This window comes from Quercus robur, chromosome 3 (assembly GCF_932294415.1).
Source record: "Quercus robur chromosome 3, dhQueRobu3.1, whole genome shotgun sequence".
NCBI lineage: Eukaryota > Viridiplantae > Streptophyta > Magnoliopsida > Fagales > Fagaceae > Quercus > Quercus robur.
This window is the reverse complement of record NC_065536.1, coordinates 9,672,669-9,692,427: the sequence shown is the minus strand read 5'-3', so window position 1 is coordinate 9,692,427 and position 19,759 is coordinate 9,672,669. Positions and strand designations below refer to the sequence as shown.

At 33.8% G+C, this 19,759-nt stretch overlaps 1 protein-coding gene across 1 annotated transcript; it reads right to left on the bottom strand.

Moving 5' to 3' along the window:
• Nucleotides 1-5,839: 5,839 nt before the first annotated feature.
• On the bottom strand, nucleotides 5,840-10,012 carry LOC126716969 (formin-like protein 11). Its single transcript, XM_050418043.1, has 4 exons — nucleotides 7,884-10,012; nucleotides 7,613-7,803; nucleotides 6,916-7,151; nucleotides 5,840-6,823 (listed from the first exon to the last, which is right to left on the bottom strand). The coding sequence occupies exons 1-4, from the start codon at nucleotides 9,590-9,592 to the stop codon at nucleotides 6,095-6,097; spliced, it is 2,865 nt and encodes a 954-aa protein (XP_050274000.1). The 5' UTR covers nucleotides 9,593-10,012; the 3' UTR covers nucleotides 5,840-6,094.
• Between the last annotated feature and the right edge of the window lie 9,747 nt (nucleotides 10,013-19,759).

Sequence of the window (19,759 nt, the reverse complement as noted above, 5' to 3'; positions counted from 1 at the left end):
GATTGGTTCATATTGGGCTTTGTTAAAGTTTTTCAATTTTTGATTCTCGAAATGCATAATCATTCATAAATTTTTTTTATGAATGTATAGTGTAAGAAATAGAAACTTGCAGCGGAATATAAGTAATCGGTTTTTTGGCATAGTCTCTTGGCCTAAACCGATGATCACACAGGAATTTTGAGATTGTTCTATACTGTCTAGAGCTAGCCTCCACGCAAACTAGCTATACAAATACATTCTAAATTCCAGTTTGTATGATCCATAAACCAAAAACGTTTCTCCGATGGTGTTGCACACTACTAGAGTGATGCAAACATAACTCATAACCTAAGAGCCTCACAACACTCTATAAACACTATGAGAAATGTAGAATTCGTTCACTGTTCAATGGGTACCATTTTTGGTGTTTATATACACACCACTCCATTAATATTGAGTAGGATAGTGGACTTAGTGGGGTAGTGTAACGGTCCAATACCACTACTCCATAACTCAGATGTTACAATCTGAGGCAAATAGAGGGACATGCTCACATTGAGTGTCTGTCCATATTCTTTCAGTTTCTAACATATAGTAATTATATGAATAGAAAAAATAGTGTCATGATTAATGTATAGTGAAGAATTTCTAAATGGCCTTCATAGCAAAGTGAAAAAGGTTTAGTGTATCATATTAGGATGTTTACATAGCAGAGAAAGGTTGTTTAATTAAATAGAAGAGAAGGTTGAAAGTGAAATTAATCCTGAAAAGTTGAAAATTGGCTTGTGATTTAATAAGAAAGCAACTTTTGAAAGCCTTGGAAGTTTGGCAAAGTTTATAATCCTTGCCGATAGAAAATGCTGAAAAAGACGGAGGGTGCTAATTAATTTTGATAAGTGTGCTTGTTGTGAACATATGGTGGATCAGCACTCAAAGTGGCAATAACTATCAAATTAAAATAAGCATTGTGCAGTGCCACATTCATAGATTTATTAGATTTTCTTATTAGCCATTCTTTTTAAACAGACATGCTTGACAAGTCACTGTTCCTAATATGGAACCAAAATAAATTCGTCTTGGGCAAGAATTAATTAAGCACTACGATTTGTCTTGTTGATCGAGATTAGCTAGAGACTAGAATAATGGCTGTTATAGTCTCGTTTTCTCTTTCCTAGCAGCAATTTTTGTGAAAAAGAGATTAAGATTGGAAGTACAAATTGGTCTTATTTTGCGTTGTAGTAATTCATTGAAGTATGTTTTACTTCTTTTTTTTTCCTCACGTTCTGAAGGTGTTTTTGTGTTTACAATTTTTTATTGCATTGGCACTTATTGGGCCATGCTATGAACTTTATTAATTTCTTGAACGGCAAAATTGTTCTTAAAAACCTTTTTATGAAGGTATAGTAATTGTATAAAAAGGAAATAGTGTTATCTTTGAAATTTGAATAGTGAAGAATTTTTAATTAGCTTTCATAGCAAAGTGAAAAAAAAAAGGTGTATAATGATAATTGCTTACGAAACATTTCCTTTCCCAATAGAAGTAAATATGTTGTAACAGAATTTCAAACATTATACTGTTTACATAGGAGAAGGAGGTTTGTGAAACCTGAAAGGTTGGAAATTGGTTTGCAGAGTTAGCGCTAGAAACATTGGGTACTTGTTTTACAGTGTTTTTGGGGGAAAGTAGGTGCTCACATGACTATTACTATTTAGGAAGTATGGACACTTTATTTAGAATGTGGTATTCATGTTGTATTTGTGTTGTATTCGTGTCATACTAATGTCATACAGCTGTTTTTTGTTATAATTTTTCAGAAATTGTTCGTATTAACGTATTGTACCCGTACTGTGTCCATGTCCCTGCTTCCTAAAATACTGTAAAGGAATGTTTAAAGCAAAGTTATGTATGTTTGCGTGTCTGAATGCACCCATGGTATTGTCAATTGTGTTTGTGTACCTAAATTTCTATGTTTATGCATGTATGTTGCTAGCCCTTTAATTAATTAAATTTTAATGAACTGATCGTGCAGATTCATGTTCATATAAAATTCCCAGAGCCAACAAAACTGGGTCTGAAGTTTCTGAAATCTAAAGGGGAGAAACCTTATCCTGAAGCAGATATATATGCTGCTCTCAATGAACAAGTGCCAATCTTATTCAAGTTCCACATTTTGGTCTCATTGAATTAATTAATTAAAGTGTATATGTATTATTGAATGTGATTTGGTTGTTTTGATCCTTCAGTATCAAAGATTGAAACTTAGAAGAGTTTTGTATATGGGTGTTGTAGTATAATAGCATACTAGCATGATTCATTTGTAGTTTTGGTGACTAGATGTGCAAATGGGCTGCATTTACATTAAAAAAAAAAAAAAAAAATATATATATATATATATATATATATATATATATATACAACTAAAAAAACATAAAGAAAAAGGCCTCGCTCAATTGTAAAATTCTCAACCGTAAAATTCATAAATACAAATAATTTTTCTTGTCCCATCCCGTCTTTTCCATGCCTCAATCTCATGAGTACTTTTGGCCCTATTCCATTTTGTCTTATCTTATCTCATGAGTTTTTTTTGCCCTATCTCGTCTTGTTTTATCTCGAATGTGTATATATATTTTAATTATTTTTATACTCTCATGTTTAAAATTTAATTCTGTTATCATTCTCTAAAATATTTGCTTTCTCTAACTCTTACTTTTAATCATAATTCTCTTTTAGCTCATTATTAATATATTAAAGTCATCTCAATAATAAAATACATCCAATTTACTTTGCTGATAAACTACCTACCATGTGATATTCCCTTACTTTAACTTATTGCCATCTCTATTTATTTTTTATTTATAATAGTATCTCGTAGCCATCCTTATTAATAAGTTTATTGGTGCAAAAATTTTCATAACTATTATTTAGAATTATCGTACTCATAATTTCTTTTTTAAAACTGGCACTTTACCATTACAATAAATCAAAAAAATTGTACATACATCAGTTATTATTCTAATGTGTACTATATAACTAGATATTGTATATATCAAACATAACTCGCCATTGGCCTCAGTAGCCTGTTGGCACCCAGGTACCCTGGTGTCGTGATGCTTGGGGGTTCTAGCCCCCGCAATCACCTAGCAAAAAAAAAAAAAAAAAAAAAAAAACATGACTCTTTCCAACCAAATTATGCAAACTAACCTGCTTCATTCCACAAAACTCTATTTTTTTTTTTACTTTGTTGCTAAACACATCTTTACAAAATATAGCCCCAATTCTATTGGTTTAATTTCATTGTATTAATACTATCATGATCATGCCAAAATCATGAAATATTAAGCATGTTATTGGTATGTTAAATAAAATTCATGCAAAATATGGCTACATTCCTACAATGATTTTTCATATGGATAGACTATTTTAATTTTTTTTTTTTTTTTTTTTTTTTATAAAAATTCTAAATAGTATAGTTTTTGTTGAATACCTCATTTAGGTTTAAATAGATTTGTTTCAAAATCGTTTAAATTTGTTGTTTGTAGTAATAGACCCAATCTAGGCATCTCAACACATGGTAAAACCGGGTATCAACTTGAACGAGCTATTCAAATTTGAGATGCACATATCAGTTGAATTGGTTTTGGAAAACTGGGAAAACCGACGGTGGAACTGAACTAATTTTCGATTCTTTGACTGTTTGAGTTTTTGAAACCATGATCTCAACACATTTTTGAGCATAAGACTATAGTTTAGTAGGGTCTTCTCTTATTTCTAAATATCAATCAAATAATATTTATGTTTTGATTTTTTTTAGAATTTATCATTTTAATATATTTTAATACGTTATTGGACTATTTTTCGTATGTTTATATAAAATGTATTTTAAAAATTTTAATTCTAAAAATAAATCAAAACAATCAGTATTAGAATAAATATGATGTTTGAAATGATAACTATCTCTCTTGGCAATGTTGAATTTAATAATGGATTTCAATAGTAAATTTATCTGGAAAATTATTAATTTTAATTTTAATTTTGATAGAGAAAAATGAAAAGTAAAATTTTTGAAAAATTAAAAGTTTTTACACCCTTCAACAATCGCAAACATAGTAACATATTAATAAGATGCACAACAATTGAAAAGAGTATAATATATTTAAAAAATAATATTTACAATATTTATTAAGCCTTAGTTAACCGAGTATTTAGTTATTTACCCCAAATTTTTTTTTTTAAAAAAAATAGTTAACCGAGTAAGCCTCGGAAACACATAATTAACCGACCTACATATGCATTACATAAATTAATCTTTCCAAACATCAATCCCATATTCACAGACTAAGAGTTACCGCAAAACTCTCTTTTTCTTCTTTGTTTTCTCTTTCCTACGTTGTTGTTCTTTGCCTGAATCAAACTCTGAAACCAAACCATCTTTGTTTTCTCTTTCCTAAGTTTGTTGTTGTTGTTCTTTGCCTGAATAACTCTTGAGACCAAACAATGACTGATATGTTGTTAGACATGGCCAAAGAGAAGTGGCTCAAAGGAAACCACAAGGAGGCGTATGAACTAGCGACTGCGGCAAACAAAGTCGACCCTTACTTTTACAACGTGGACAAGCACTACGCCGTTTACAGAGCTTACTATGTGGCTGAGACTAAGAAGAACAAGTTGGGACACAGTGATCTCTATCGAATTCTTGGCCTAAAACCTGACCCATCTCTCAGCGTAGACACTATTACATCCAAGTACTGCAAGTTGGTCAAGTTGGTGCACCCTGATATGATTTGTTCCCCGGCTGCACATGGTGCTCTTCGAATCATTACCTCCGCATGGGAGGCTCTCAGCGACGAGTCGAGTCGAAAAGCGTATGATGTTGGTGCTGGTCTGTTGGTTTTGCCGAGAAAACAACAAGAGACTAATAAGGTTGAGAGGCAAGACGTTCAAGTTAATGGGAAGAAAAGATGTGCACCCGAGGAGGACATGAGTAGAAGAAACCGTGCCAAAAGGGTCACCTAAGGTTGGCTTGGCTTGATGCACAAGAAACGATTTCTTGGTTTCTTGTTGTATAAAAGATTTGTTTTTTTTTCCCCCTGTTTTCTTGGTATGAATATGTATAGAACATACAATTTGATCAGATTGGAAGTACAAATTTGTCTAATTTGACCCTATAGTAATTCATTGCAATATATTGACTTCTTTTTAGTATAAATTGTTGCAAATTGGGGAAGGGTGATTTGAACCCTAGATTGTGGAGAATAGTTAATGTCATTGAGTTGATAGGGTTTTGAGTTTACAATTTTTGACTACATTGGTCCTTATTGGGCTATTTTATAAAATTTTGAATTTTCTTTATTTTTTATTTTTAACGAGTTATTAGCATGTGAAAAGGAGAAATTTATATAGTAAAGAATTTTTGGATGGCATTCATGGCAAAGTCAAAAAAAATATTTTTTTAATGAATTTAGTAATTACATATGTTCTTGTTACAGAGTTCAATCTCTTGATTTTTTACATAATGAAAAGTGAAACCTAAAAGGTTGGAAACTGGCTTGTCGAAGTTTATAATCATTGCATGGAGAAAATTCTGTAGTAGATAAGGTGCTAATTTTGATAAGAAAGGTTGTTGTGAAAATATGGTGTATTAGACTAACAGTGCTTAAAGGGCAAAAAGCCAAAAAACTACCTAATAAAAACAAGCATTGTGCAGTAACATAAACAAAGATTGTTCGATTGAATCATCTCAGACATTCTCTTAAACAGGTATTTGCTTGACAAGCCACTGCCCCTAATATAAGTACAAAATAAATTTGTTCAGGGCAGAAATTAATGACTGTTACTGTCTGGTTTTGTCTTTCCTAGCAGTAACATGTGAATTCTAATTTGGATCTGCATTTAGGTGTTTCAATATACTATTAATTGTCATTGCATTTCCTCAAATAACATTTCAGTCTACTCTACTCAATTCAACCCAACAGTCCCTTAAAATCAACCATTGCAAACAATTCAATCTACATATTTCAAAGCTCTACATAAAAAAATAAAAAATATTAAAAAAAATGTTACAACCTGATTGGTAATGGGCTGTATCGATCTCTTGAACACACCAAGTAATTTAGCCTACCGGAATGGTGCCAGAGGATTGGGACTACGTGGGGTTTTAGAGCTTCTAAGCTCTTTGCAAACATGGTCTAACATCCCCAGAAAGTCTCTCACAATGACAAATATTCGAAGTGGGTTGGCTTCGTCTTTGCTCACGTCTCCATGAAAGTACTCAGTAATTTCTTTGACATGTGTAAGGACCATATTTTCATCACCCTGCAACTCTTTCAGATTTTTCTCTGCATAATTTAGGAAGGATCTCATTGAGTTGACAAAGTTCGCATTTTGTTCATCCCTACACAAGTCTTTATGTACTAGATGTTGCAGTTTAGCCATTCCATCTGATAGGTTTGATACAGAGGTTGCAATAACATCCAAGTCAATTGCAGCTGTCTTTTTCACATTGTAGAGTTCAGTACTTAGACCAGAAACAAGATCTAGGCCCATTCTTCTGTAATCTTCTTCCTTCTCTTCAGCAGTTTTACTTTTATTTTTCTGGCTGATCCTCCCCATAATGCTATCTGAAACTCTAATTCCCTCTGACCGGATAATTTCTTGAACGACAAAGTGTAGTAAGGTAGTTTTGCCATCAGTTCCTTTCACATCAGCAAGTTTAAGGAGGGCATCAAGCTTAAATGCTCTAGCACCTCCTCTGATTGTTCCAACATTCATACGGTTGCCTGTTTTGAGCACGGCTTCAAGTAGCTTTAAGAAAAGCCTGCTTGATCTAAGTTCTTTGCACGCCTCCTAGTAACAAATATAAATAAGATTAAGAGTGATCATTGTATTGAAATCATTGGTTTTGATGAAAAGTGATGTGGTTGTGATTTGATGATTACCTCCAGCATTGAAAAAGAGTTCCTCAAGTGAACCACCTCATCTTCAAAAGTTTCTCTGTAGAGCATGGCTTCAACTCGTAGAAAGGCGAATGGTATCCTAAGAATTAGTTTGAGAACCTTCTCAGCAGACCCCAGTTCATTAATGTCTCCTTTATAGCTACAGAGCTTAGCCTCTTCTTCCTTGTTAGGTACCATCTTCACTAATGCCTCCAGTTGTTGCAAAGACAAGCCATTCCCTGCTTTCCACCATTGGTAAAAATTTTTTAATCAGGTGATGGCATGTGTATATCTGCACTTTAAATTGTTTAAACACCATAAATTGTATGTTGGAGATTGATTCTCTCTCCCCAGAACTTAGTTTTGAGAAAATTTTTAGTAATCTGCAATTAATAATCCATTTGCTGGAACTACAGGACTACAAGAGCCATCATTCTTCAAAAATTCCCATTAGTCATGCAACAAATAGAAAAAAATAACTGTAGTGCAATGCCAAAATTTCTTGATCAACAATCTTACAAAATGACATTCAAACTTAAAAGTCCAAGTGCTAGAATTCACCTAGCAAATTAATTTAGGCATTTATAAAATTAGTGTGTTTTTAGTTCACATTTATTGTTACTCCATGCTCCTGACCACTGCATTCTGAAAAGTAGTACTTGATCACAATTACTTATTGTTTAGAGCTTAGAAGTTTTACCTTGTATTAGTGCTTCACATGCTTCCTCAGCAGACATATTCAAGGCTTTTGACAATATAGTTATGTTCTGTAGTCTCTTTGGATCAAGGACATGCTTGCTTGGAGAAGGAGTCTTGCTCTTTGCTTCATCACTCTTCATTGAATTTTGTAGATTGTATCCAAAAAGTGATTCAATCATTTCCTCGTCAAACCTGTTTCATTATCCATAATATGTTCAATGCGATACAGAAAGATGAAGTAAATTGTAAACAAATAAAATAAACCAACTTACTCAAATGAACTTGACCGCAGCTTATCCCACACCATAGAACGATCAGGGGCAGCTCTAACCTTGTCCCAGTGGAGTGGCTTCAATTTTGGTAATGGAGCTCCATCTTTGCCCAGTGGAGTAAATTGAGGCAGTAGAGATGGTGGAGGAGGTGGGCCTTTGGCAGAGATATTCTTTCCTTTCAGAAAAGGAGGTGGACAAGGTGGTGGTGGAATGCAAGGTGGAGTTTGTGGTTGTTTTGGAGGGGTTTGAGGAGAAGATGGCAAGTCTCTTTGTGGAGTTAAGTTTGATCCTGATGAAGAAGCTGAATTTCTTGGAGATGATATATTTGGCAATGTGAAAGAACATGAAGCTTTAGATGCAATTCTAGTTGAAGAAGGAAAAAATGTCACACATGGGGGAGGAGGGGGTGGAGGTGGAGGAGGTGGTGGTGGTGGGGACTTTAAACTTTTCTGACACTCTAAAGAACAATCAAATGTTTGTTTTTCCTGTTTATTATTGCTTGGAGATTGTGAATTTTGTGTTGGTGAAGTTGATTCTCGAATTGAGTCAAGATCTGGGGTAGCTAGAGGCATTGGTAAATCTGTAGAGTTGGCCAAGGAAGGCTTAATATGTGACTCTTCTTTAGAGAAAATTTCTGATGTCTCACTAAGACAACCAGCTGAAGCATTGGAATGCCTGACATTTGAAGGAAGTGATTCTCCAAAAGAATGGAAGGATTCATCATCAGAGGAATGACAATCCATGGGAATAATTTTATCACCAGATGAGGAGTTACCACCATCTGATTCATATTTGATTGACTCATTATCCTCATGAACAGATGTAATTTCCCTTGTGGAAGAACTACTGACATTATCGGATTCTATCCTTAAAAGTTCTTTCTTTGATTCTTCCCTCTCAAGCAATGTAAATTTTGGGGTGCTATGATTTGATGATGTGTTTACAGTTTCACAAGTTTGCTTGAGATAACAAGCCTGTTGCTCTAAATCAGTACCTAATGAATTAAGGTAAAAGAGATCAAGGCCAGTATTTTGGCTCACCTTGCTTGCTGAATTTTGAGTACTCACATTCTTTAATTTACTTCTGGTGCCTCCTTTTTTGCTGTAGACTGACACAATTCTTGAGGGCTTCTTTCTATCTTTTCTGCGTTTCCTGCAGACCCAGATGAGTCCAAGAGCACAAACTAAGAAAGCAGCTCCTGCAGACACAATGGTTGCAATAAGAATTGTTCTTATTCTGCCTGTATCTCCATCCTGTTTCTTGTGGTGTGGTGGGATTGAACTTGACCTGTGTGATGGAGGATGAGGATGGGCATGGATATGCAGCATTGGAACATGAACAGGAGCTGGAGCTGGAGCTGGAGCTTCTTCAGGTTCAATGGATGGTGATGGAGAGGGTGATGGGGACAAGTGTTCAGAACCTCTATGTGATGGACTTCTTATGTGGAAGCTCTTCAGTCCAAGTAAAGCTCTAAACTTTTCCACTATTAAAGCACCCTTTTCTTCATTCTCATCTTCTCCTGAAACTTTCTGGATGTTGTTTTCAATCCTATCACCGTTGTCCTCTCTGAGGTACAGCAAGCCATGAGCATTTAAGTCTCCTGCTGCATTTAACACAGAACCAGCAACAAAAATGTGGGTGTATTGTAATGATAGAAGCATGAATATGATGATGAAGATCATGCGGAGAATCTCAGAATCATAACCCATGTTCTTGCAACAGAAATCATCAAAGGCATCCAATGAAACTTTCTGCTTATAAATTTGCCTCTCCTTTTTGTTTTATTCTTTTTCTCCTTTATTTTGAGTGGTGTTGGTAATGTGAAATGAAGATCAAGTCAGAAAGCCTTTAATGCTACTCCAAGGAACCCCTGAGCCTGGCAGTTGTTGTACTGGGCCTTCTTTACTTCTCGATTCATGTACACATATCTCTTCTTATCTCCATAAATTCTTCTGCAAAACACTGTTAATATGCATCATACCTTGTCTTCTGAAAACCTTCCTTTTTCATTATTTTGACTCAATCTTTTTGTCTTATTACCTTTTATGCGTTTTATTAGAGAAAAGCTGAGCATGTTTTCTGCTCTTCAGTAGCTTATCATTTTCTTCAGTTGTATTGATTGCATTTTAGAGTTCAAAAGCTTTTAATATGTGATACTTTAGAGGTCATGGATTTTAGAGTTGAAAAAAGCTTTTAAGTAGCTAAAAGTCATCAAGTCAAAACAATGCAAATAGGCCCTAGGTGGGTCCAATGTTGTTGCACTTGCCTAACTATTTAGAGGGTGATAGTCTAACTATTTAGAGGGTGATAGTCTAAGTTTTCTCCAACCCCCATAATTAAAAGGGGGGAAGAAAAAACAGATGGTCCATCACTTTCTCATGGTGATCTTCCATTAAAAAACTAAAAGAAACACATCAATGAAAAATCAAGATCTTCATTGTCGAATTATGGGAGGCTAAGACTGCTAGTCTCTTTCCCACACTTTTAATGGCTCCACTTAGAAGTTCATATATGTTTCTGTTTTTTGGTTCACTAAGTGGTATCTATGGTTTGGTGGGACTAAAATTGATTTCATTACCTTATATAAGGCATTAGGCTCTGTGTTGTCTCTCACCTAACCATAAAAAGAGAGATGAGTCATACCTACACCATACACTGCCGGTATACATGGGCAATTTGGCTTGGCCTAGAGCTAACTTGGAATTGAAACAAACACTATGTGGTGACTGATGAGGGACCACATTGGATATTTCTCTACACTGGGGACTGGACCCAAATCCTGTACATTAGTATGAAACCAAAAAAATACCTCAACTCAGCTAGATAAAGAGACTCACTAGTTTGCTCAAAAAAAGAAAAGATAGAGGCTCACTTGTTTATAAATCTTCCAAGAAAAAGAGCAGAAAGTGCTGCTTTAATCTTACTTTCTAGCTTGTTTATTTTAAAGACTAATTGAGATGCGCAGCTAGTCAACTACATGGGTTTATTTCTTTCTTCTTCTTTTTTATTTTTTATTTTTATTTTTATTTTTTTTAATTAGCTTATTTTTAAATTTGTTTATGTATAATTTTTTCAAACCCAATTAAAAAAAATATATATACACAACCATATTTTTGTCAAATTTCAAGAAATAAGCAAATAAATTTTCAGTACAAAGCTAATCCAAATGCATGCTAAAGTACATAAATATTCATTCAAGAGAATCAAGAGTGCCTTGAGGCCTGAGATAAACAAATATGAATCCAAATATTAAATCTATTCAATCACTTAGCAAAGCCCCATCTGGCTACTAAACTAACTTTACTAGGCTAGTTAGCACATAGCAACCTTACTAATGAATTGGAAATTGTTGGGGCTCGAGACAAATATTATGGACCCTATGTGTTTTTTACCCTATTTTTAGTGTCCCACGACTCCACGAGTGATTGTCCTTGAAATGGCCTTGGATCAGGCAGTTTCTGTCATGTAGTTTTAGAAGTCTATATATTCCATAGAATCGTTTTGGATTACTTACACGACTGGTTTTTCTTATTTTTCACATTCTTGAATGATTGTACTAAGAGCAGTGGCTCTTTCTCTCAAGCCAAACAATATATATGCTATAATTTCATGTTTTGTCAGTTCCACTATGCCACATGACATGTCAGAATTTTTTTTTTTTGAGGCCCATAATCAATTTTTGTCGGGCGGTTAATTAATAAGCACCTTCAAAGTTCAAAACCACAAGTTATGGTGACCTTTAAACAACAAAAATTTGCATCAATATTGTAAAAAGAGTATCTTTGGGTATTAAAAATGTTTTTATATTCTGTACTTACATTCAGCAAAAAAACACAAAACTAGACGTTCATGTGAGTTGTTTTGTTGGTCAAGAATGAAAATAGGAAAAGGGCTAAAAGTGAAAAATACCCACATGTGTTTGCATTTTCACGGTTTTCAGGTTTGTCTTTCTGTGGATAGAGCCATACAGTAGGTTAAAATTTCAGGAGGATGGTGGAGCCATTGAAATGGATTGGGCTTAGGTTTGCAATCTCGATGGATTTTGAGAAGTTTAGCATCGAATCTATGTGGGCAGTGGGTCACAAACTCAGAGCAAGACATTATATTCTTTTTATTTTCTTATTTTTTACTCAGAAAGAAAAAGCGTAAAAGGGGACCCCTATCAAAAAACTTAAAATTTATGTGTCCTTTTTTATCATTACTATTTTTTTCATGTTCTACTAAAAAACTTACAATTTACTAGACCCTAAACCTAAACCCTACTAAAGCTGTGGGCCTTGTGTCAAAAGCTTAGAGCAAGATATTATGTTCTTCATACATTTTTTTTTTTTGGTTACATTGTTTAATCAGTGTCTGATTGCTTTTGATTCTCAAAAAAAAGAAAAAAAAAAGAAAAAAAAAAAAGTGTCTGTTTGCATTTAAATTGGTCCATTGACTGTGAAAGCTTACCATTTACATCCTCAAATAATACAAAAATATCAATGTGCTATTTCCATTAATATTTATTATAACTAACTCACTTTTTTAAAGAGAGTTTCAATATATGACGTTCGTTTATTATAATGCTCTTTATTGTCAGATTAAGACATCAACTGATTTTTGATTTATGTGAGGATTGAATCTTAAATCTAAAAAAGATGTTTCAAATTGAGTATAGTAAAAAAAAAAAAATATAAACATTATTTTTAGACAGATTAATAACTAAAATGTGATGGTCCATAACGAAGGTGTATATTGATATTGTTTTCCATCATCTTATGGTGTAAAATCTACTTCTTTAAAAAAAAGGCGTAAATGCACTTTTAGTCCCTACATTTTGACGTTTTTCCATTTTAGTCCCTACATTTTAATTTTTCCACTTTTAGTCCCTGATTCAAATTTACGCGTTCTATTTTGGTCCTTTCCGTTAAGCACCAACGGAAATTGCTTAGGTGGCAAACTGATACTAACGTGGTCAATTAAAAAATAATAAAAAAATTTAATTAACATTTAAAAAATGCCATGTCAGCTTTTTAATATAACAAAATTTATTAATGAATTTTAACAAAAAAAAAAACATAAACTCCTAAGACCCATAAAACAAGATCACCACCTAAAACTCACCATCAACACCATCACAACCCACAATCCAAAATCAACCAAAGAACCACACCATAAACCCACGAAATCAACCCACAACCCAGAAACTCATATCGGTGAGGAGCGAGACCAGTGGCGAGTTGGCGGCATGTAAGGTCGACGGCGGTGAGATCGGCAACTTGTAAGGCAGCAGTGGTGAATGTATTCAACCTCTGATTCAATTCCAAAACTAAACCCAAAATTAAAGTTGAGCAGCACCCAAAACTCCTCGAACAAAATCATCCACCACCACCGCGAACAAAACCCCAGCAACCGAAACTCAAACAAACCCCCAATAACAACCACTGAAACTTAAAGAAACCAACCCAGCAACCACTGAAACTTAAAGCAGCTGGCCGATTTAAACCCAAAACCACTGATTCAAACCCACACAGCAAATCCAGATTAACAAACATGTCCCACATACAAATCGATGGACAATCTTGGTCTTCGTTGCTCTTCGGGCTTTGGTTTCAGAGAGAGAGAGAGAGGGGGGGCGAAGGATGATAGAGGAGATAGAGGTGAGATTTACTGATTGATTGATTGAATCTAGTGACTAGTGGGTTCGGCTCTAACGTGGTTTGCACAACTTTGAAGCCCAGGTATCGATGTATTGATGAGAAAGTTGTCGCTGGGTGGTTTTGTTCAGATCTGTTGGTGGTGTGGGTGGTCAGTGGAGTGGTGGTGGGTTGGGTTTTGCCAATTTGTTGGTGGTTGCTTGGGTTTGCTGGGATGTGAGATTTGGAGGCTCAGATTTCATTTTACTGGGTTTGAATTTAATTTTTTTGGTTTTAAATTTGCTGGGTTTGTGTTCTTGTTCAAATATATAATGTGTTCATGTTTAATTTATCAATTTTATCTGGGTTTGTTTTTTTCATGTGGATTTTATTATTTTTCTGGGTTTGTGGGTTTGATTTGTTGGAGGATTCGGTGGAGGAAAGGGATTTTGATTATTTGAATTTTCTGGGCAACCCCGAAGAACACGAAGAACATGTTACTTTGTTCTTCCGAAAATAATGAAAAGAAAAAAAAGAAAAAATTTTAATTACTCTTTTTAATTGGTTTATGTTTGTTATTGTGTTGTTTGTGTTTGTGTTTATGATCTTGTGTTAATGTTTAAATTTGTGTTTGTGTTTTTTGTGTTTGGTTCTGGGTTTGTGTTGTTTAAATTTGTGATTGTGTTCTTGTTCAAAATGAATTAGATATGAATTGAAGGGTTTTATTATTTTTAATTTTGTTTTTTGTTTTTTAATTTTGTTAAAATTCATTAATAAATTTTGTTATATTAAAAAGCTGACATGGCATTTTCGAAATGCTAATTAAATTTTTTTTTTAATTTTTTAATTGACCACGTTAGTATCAGTTTGCCACCTAAGCAATTTCCGTTGGTGGCTTAACGGAAAGGACCAAAATAGAACGCGTAAATTTGAATCAGGGACTAAAAGTGGAAAAATTAAAATGTAGGGACTAAAATGAAAAAACGTCAAAATGTAGGGACTAAAAGTGCATTTACGCCTAAAAAAAATTGAGGGTGTAAATTGCATTTTAATTTTTGGACAGTTTTATCTTATTTTATGGTCATGGTGGATCTGTAATTTGAAAGGCCCACTATAAATTGTGTTACATTTGGGAGGCAAATGTATACGTGGGTTGTGCAGGCCACATATGCTCTGATGCTAGCCCAAGTCCATGGATCTTGCATCTATTATTGCTAGCCCAGGCTCTTTTTTGTGGAAAAGTTGATAGACTTGGTCCAATCTAATCTGCCCCATTGAATATACTCTCTCTCTCTCTCTCATGAATGGCTAACTGATTGAAGGGATATGTAAACTCGCATTAATCTTTGATTCAAATTGTATATTGCTAAATGGCATTCGATGACTTTTATGACAAAAGAATTTAATCTCAGAGTTTTGTATCTACTTTAGTGCTCGTTTGGTTCAGTTTTTTGAGTCTAAAAAGCGTGTTATTGAACTGAAAATTGAAAATCTCCAAACCATTTATTATACAAATCACATTAGACTATAACTACAACATCAAATATTGATCACCAAGAATTTATAAATTTACGGATGTGAAAGATATGCATCTTTCTCTTCCCTTTGTTTTCTTTTTGAAAAGGATGCCATTAACTTTAAAAATGTCTTCAATGCATCTATTAGTCCAAATTTTTAGGATGTTATCTTGGAAAATATTATTCTCACAATTCTTATATACATCTTCTGTATAAGGGTGGCAATTTGTGTTTGTGTGTTGGGTTCATGTCGTGTCAACTTATGAGTATCCGACTATATGGGTCAACACTAACCTGACATGTTTATTAAACGGGTCAAAATTCCTCAACTCTAACACAACCCATTTATTAAACAGGTCAGTCATGTTGACTCGTTTATTAGATTTTATCAAAATGAAAAAAAATTATGAAAAAAAGAAAATAAATATTTTTAATATAAAATTCAAAACTAATGAGTAACTGTATCATAAATAATCATTCAAAATTAAAAAATATCTCAATATTACAAATAATCAATCACAATATGTCAAAGAAAATAAACCACAAACAACTAATAAGTTTATATATTTAGGGTTTGAAGAGTATATTGGTAAAATGTCATTTAATTAAACGGGTCAAACAGGTTCCATATGTTGAACACTAACCCAACCTGTTTATTAAACGGGTTAGTCGTATCAATCTGAATATGACATGAACCCATTAAGACTCAACCCATAACCTGCTAATTTCGTGTCATCTCGTGTCGGGTTCACGAATCATGTCCAATTTTGCCACCCCTACTTTTGTATATGTCTCTCATTCATATTTAGTCGATTTTAAAATTAAAATTACTAGATGTAATACTGATTACATACATGGAATACAGACATTAAATGGGTGTATAAAAAGTATATCTGCAAATAATACTTTTTAATGGCCATGTTGTGTTTTCATCTTTATATTGTATTATGGTGAAAAACCTACATTATGCTTAAAAAAAAAAAAAAAGTCTTCATAAGATTATTCAAAAGACAAGCCTATGGATGAGAGTAGGCGTGTCCACTCAACCTCTTGAAGCCCATAATGCATAGCTTGAAAAGGCCCGCTGTTCTCTGAAGAACAAAGGTTGGTTGGTTGGTTGGTTTTTTTTTTTTTTTTTTTTTTTTTTTTTTGATATAGAAGAACAAAATTAACAATAGGTCAAAGCGTTAAAATTAGAATGATATATGGCATTGAACTTGTAATTTTTCTGGCTTATGATTAGATGTTGAACAAATGCAAGAGCCAACTCCTTTAAAAATAATAATAATTAAAAAAAGGAGGATTATTTATCCCTTCATACCTCAAGAAACTATTTGAAGTTTTGAACGAGGAAAATGCAGATATGATAAATAATTTCCTTATCCTATTTCTGTTGTACTTGTATAATAACACAATTTTTTTTTTTAAAGAAGTCAAAAACACATAATAGAGTTAATCAAAAACCATTTATTATTATTATTATTATTATCTTTTAAATCACAAGCATTGTAAAAGCAAACAACAGAAATGACTACATTAAAAATGGGCACTAGATAAATGTTTGTTGGATTCACAACTAGCTTTAGTGGCTATAGGATAGCGATAACAGTTTTGATTCACAACTTAGTGAGTAAAATAATACTATGGTAACGCTGAGATAAGGAAGTTACTTTAATTGTCATTTCTATCATATTTTTGTTAGTATTTTTTTCTTAAATAATAAAAAGTATTAGGAGTTCTGTGACTTCCGTCCTTGTCTTTAGTTGCATCACTTGGTCCAAAATGTGGCCTATGTCTGCGTTGGGCTTTGTAGAAGTTAGTTGTGTTTGATCCGGATTATAACCCGACCTGAAATAATATTGTTACGATTTTTAATGAGAGATTTTCTAAGGCTTAGTCCAATTTTTGGCCCGTTGTATAGCCCATTTTGAATATTGTGTACAAGATAGAAAAATTGTTGATTTTGGAGATTAAGGTTTGAGGTTGTTTTTGAGAGAGAAAATTGTACTGTTACATTTTGTATTTTTCTCTGAGAATAATGAAATTCCTGCAATTTCATGGACGTAGGCAAATTTACCGAACTACATAAATATTGTCTTGTGTGATTGTTTTCTTTTGCACATATATTTTTTTTCTTTTTAGCTTTGTATCTCATAGATCTAAAAATTTCGTGAATATTCCTCTTCAGTCTGCTGGCTCGCTGGATGCCCAGGACAATTAAAGTAGTATTGTGTTGAAGCAATCACCTTAAAGCAAACCAAAAGTTAAAATAGTTATTTATTTGCGACTCTACTATATAAAGCGCAAGCTCTCAAATTGTTGAGGCCGCGACTTCTTAGTTTTAAAATACGACTTTGGGCTGGAAGTCCTTGAGGTTTTAGACCAGATGGGATGCACTTCACCAGCTCAGCCCAGTTTATAAGCTTCCTCTTATCCCCACCAGCTAATATTCAGGATTCCATTGTCAAGGAAGAGCTCATTTTATTTGGGGCTCCGGTTATGGAGCAGCTTTGGTTTGCTAGAAACCAACTTATTCACGAGGGAAAAGAATTTTGCTCGGTCAAGTCTCTACAAGTGGTCAGCAATAAATTTCAAGAACTTCGTTTTGCTTTCTCTTCTGTGTCCTCAGTAAATCCCAGGAGAGTCATGTTAATTTGGTGAGGCCAAAACAAGGATCCATTAAGATAAATTGTGATGTAGCAGAGGGGTCAAACCATTCCTTCATTGCCTTAGTTTCCAGGAATTGGAGAGGGGATTTGGTTTTTGCTTTGTCAAAACGAGTAGAAACCAACTTCCCTCTCCAAGCAGAGGCGGAGGCCATTAAATGGGCGAGTCGAGTGGCTGCTGGTCATGGTCTTGCGAGGTTTGTTATAGAAAGCGATGCCAAAACATGTATAGAAGCTCTCCTATCTCCTTCCGATGAAGTGCATTGGAGAATTTCAGTCATATCTGCTGATACTCTTAATTGGGCTTCGCAGATTCAGTTCCTTGGTTTCAGATGGAGTCCTAGAGAAGGTAACAAGGCAGCCCATGTATCAGCCTCTTGGTGTTTTAAGTATAATTTTTCTGGTTGTTTTGTGGAATGCTCTGCTCCAAGTGTTGTTTTGAATGTTATCTTAGTGGAGCAAGCTCATTTTGGTCCTTTGTAGTAGTTTCTGGTTTGTGTTTCTTGAATAAAAGCTTCAGTGGTTCATAAAAAAAAGATGAGTTTTTTTTTTTTTTTTTTTTTGGTCCTTGTAATAAAAGATTGATTGTAGGTACTTTGGGAGAAAAGAGGGAAAATTTGAAGGCTTTCCTTTTGATTCTTTTCAAATATATTTTCTTTGCGGTACACAAAAATCCAACATCATTTATTTGACCCTATTCCAAAAGAAGTGGTGATTACAAGCCTACACGTTTCCTAGGTCAAGTACCTCCCTTTTTTTTTACTCTATGTGGAAAATTAAACATGGACCCAATAATTTGCTCGAACCTGATAACTTGCCCAATCCTGAAGTAAAAATATGCAAATAATTAGAGTTTTTTGGACCCATTAAAGGTGGGTGCACCCGTTGAAACGACAAGTCGGGTTTGGTGCAAGATTGGTTGAGTACTACTTGACTTGCACTTCATGCGAGTTCACCTTTTATTCAAATTGATTTTTTATTGCATGTTTTGATTTTTTAACTTTGTGTAAATATGCTTCACACATGGGTCCCAGGTACAAAAAATAGGTACCCTTTCTTTAAATTTTTTTTTTTTTTTTAGCCTTTTCTTTAATTCTTACAAGCTGACTCAAGTCTTCCATATAAAATCAGTTTTCTTTTAATGCTCACGAGGTATGGGGACGAAGCAATCTATTTTAGTCATGGTTTAAACAAATTCTACCTTCGGTCTTAACAGTTTTCAACAAAAATCAGTCACTTTAAAATACGTTTGTGTTCAACACGTGTTTGTGTCAGACTTATCAAGGACATGTTATTTGTATTTTTTGGAAATATGTGTAGGTGAAAAAGTGTGTAAAAATATGTATAATTTTGTTTAAATATTGAAAACTGTTGTTTAAACAACGGTAGTAAACGAGCCCCTAATTTTTCAAGAATTACATATCACTTTGTTGTGTCTCGTGCTGTGTTGTATCTGTGTACATGCTTCATAAGTTTTTAATATCAACCATATATGGAGAATTTTTAAAGGATTTATCAAAGGTTAAAACTTTTTGCTATCAAAAGAGGAACAAAATCTTCATCAATGAGAAACAAAAGTTCCATGGTTTGATTGCCGGATGATGACTGGAGGTACAATTTTTTTTTTTTTTTTTTTAAAGGTTCAAAATTTTTATGTACTCTAAAGTCTAAATTCCCATCTTTCAAGAATATTGATTTTTGCGGCTCTAGTCCTAACATAATCTGTTCTAATACAACATGTTTAAGGTTCAACAAAAACATTTTTGTGACTAGAGCACAATTTATTATAAGAAAAATAACTTTTTTATTTATGTACCTTTGACACCTTGAGAATATCTATATATGCGCACACTCACATTTAGCATGCAACAGAGTCTAGTTCCTCTCTTGGCTTCGCTTCAAGATGACTCTGGGTGAGTCTACCTATGGTTTTATCCAACATTAGGAGTTTATATTAATTGATCATCAATCCAATAAAAAAAATATTTTACCAATGCCCAATAATTAATATGACCACAACATATTAATTAGGGGTGTCAAATGGGTGGGTTTGGGTGAGTTTGGGGTGGGCATAATTG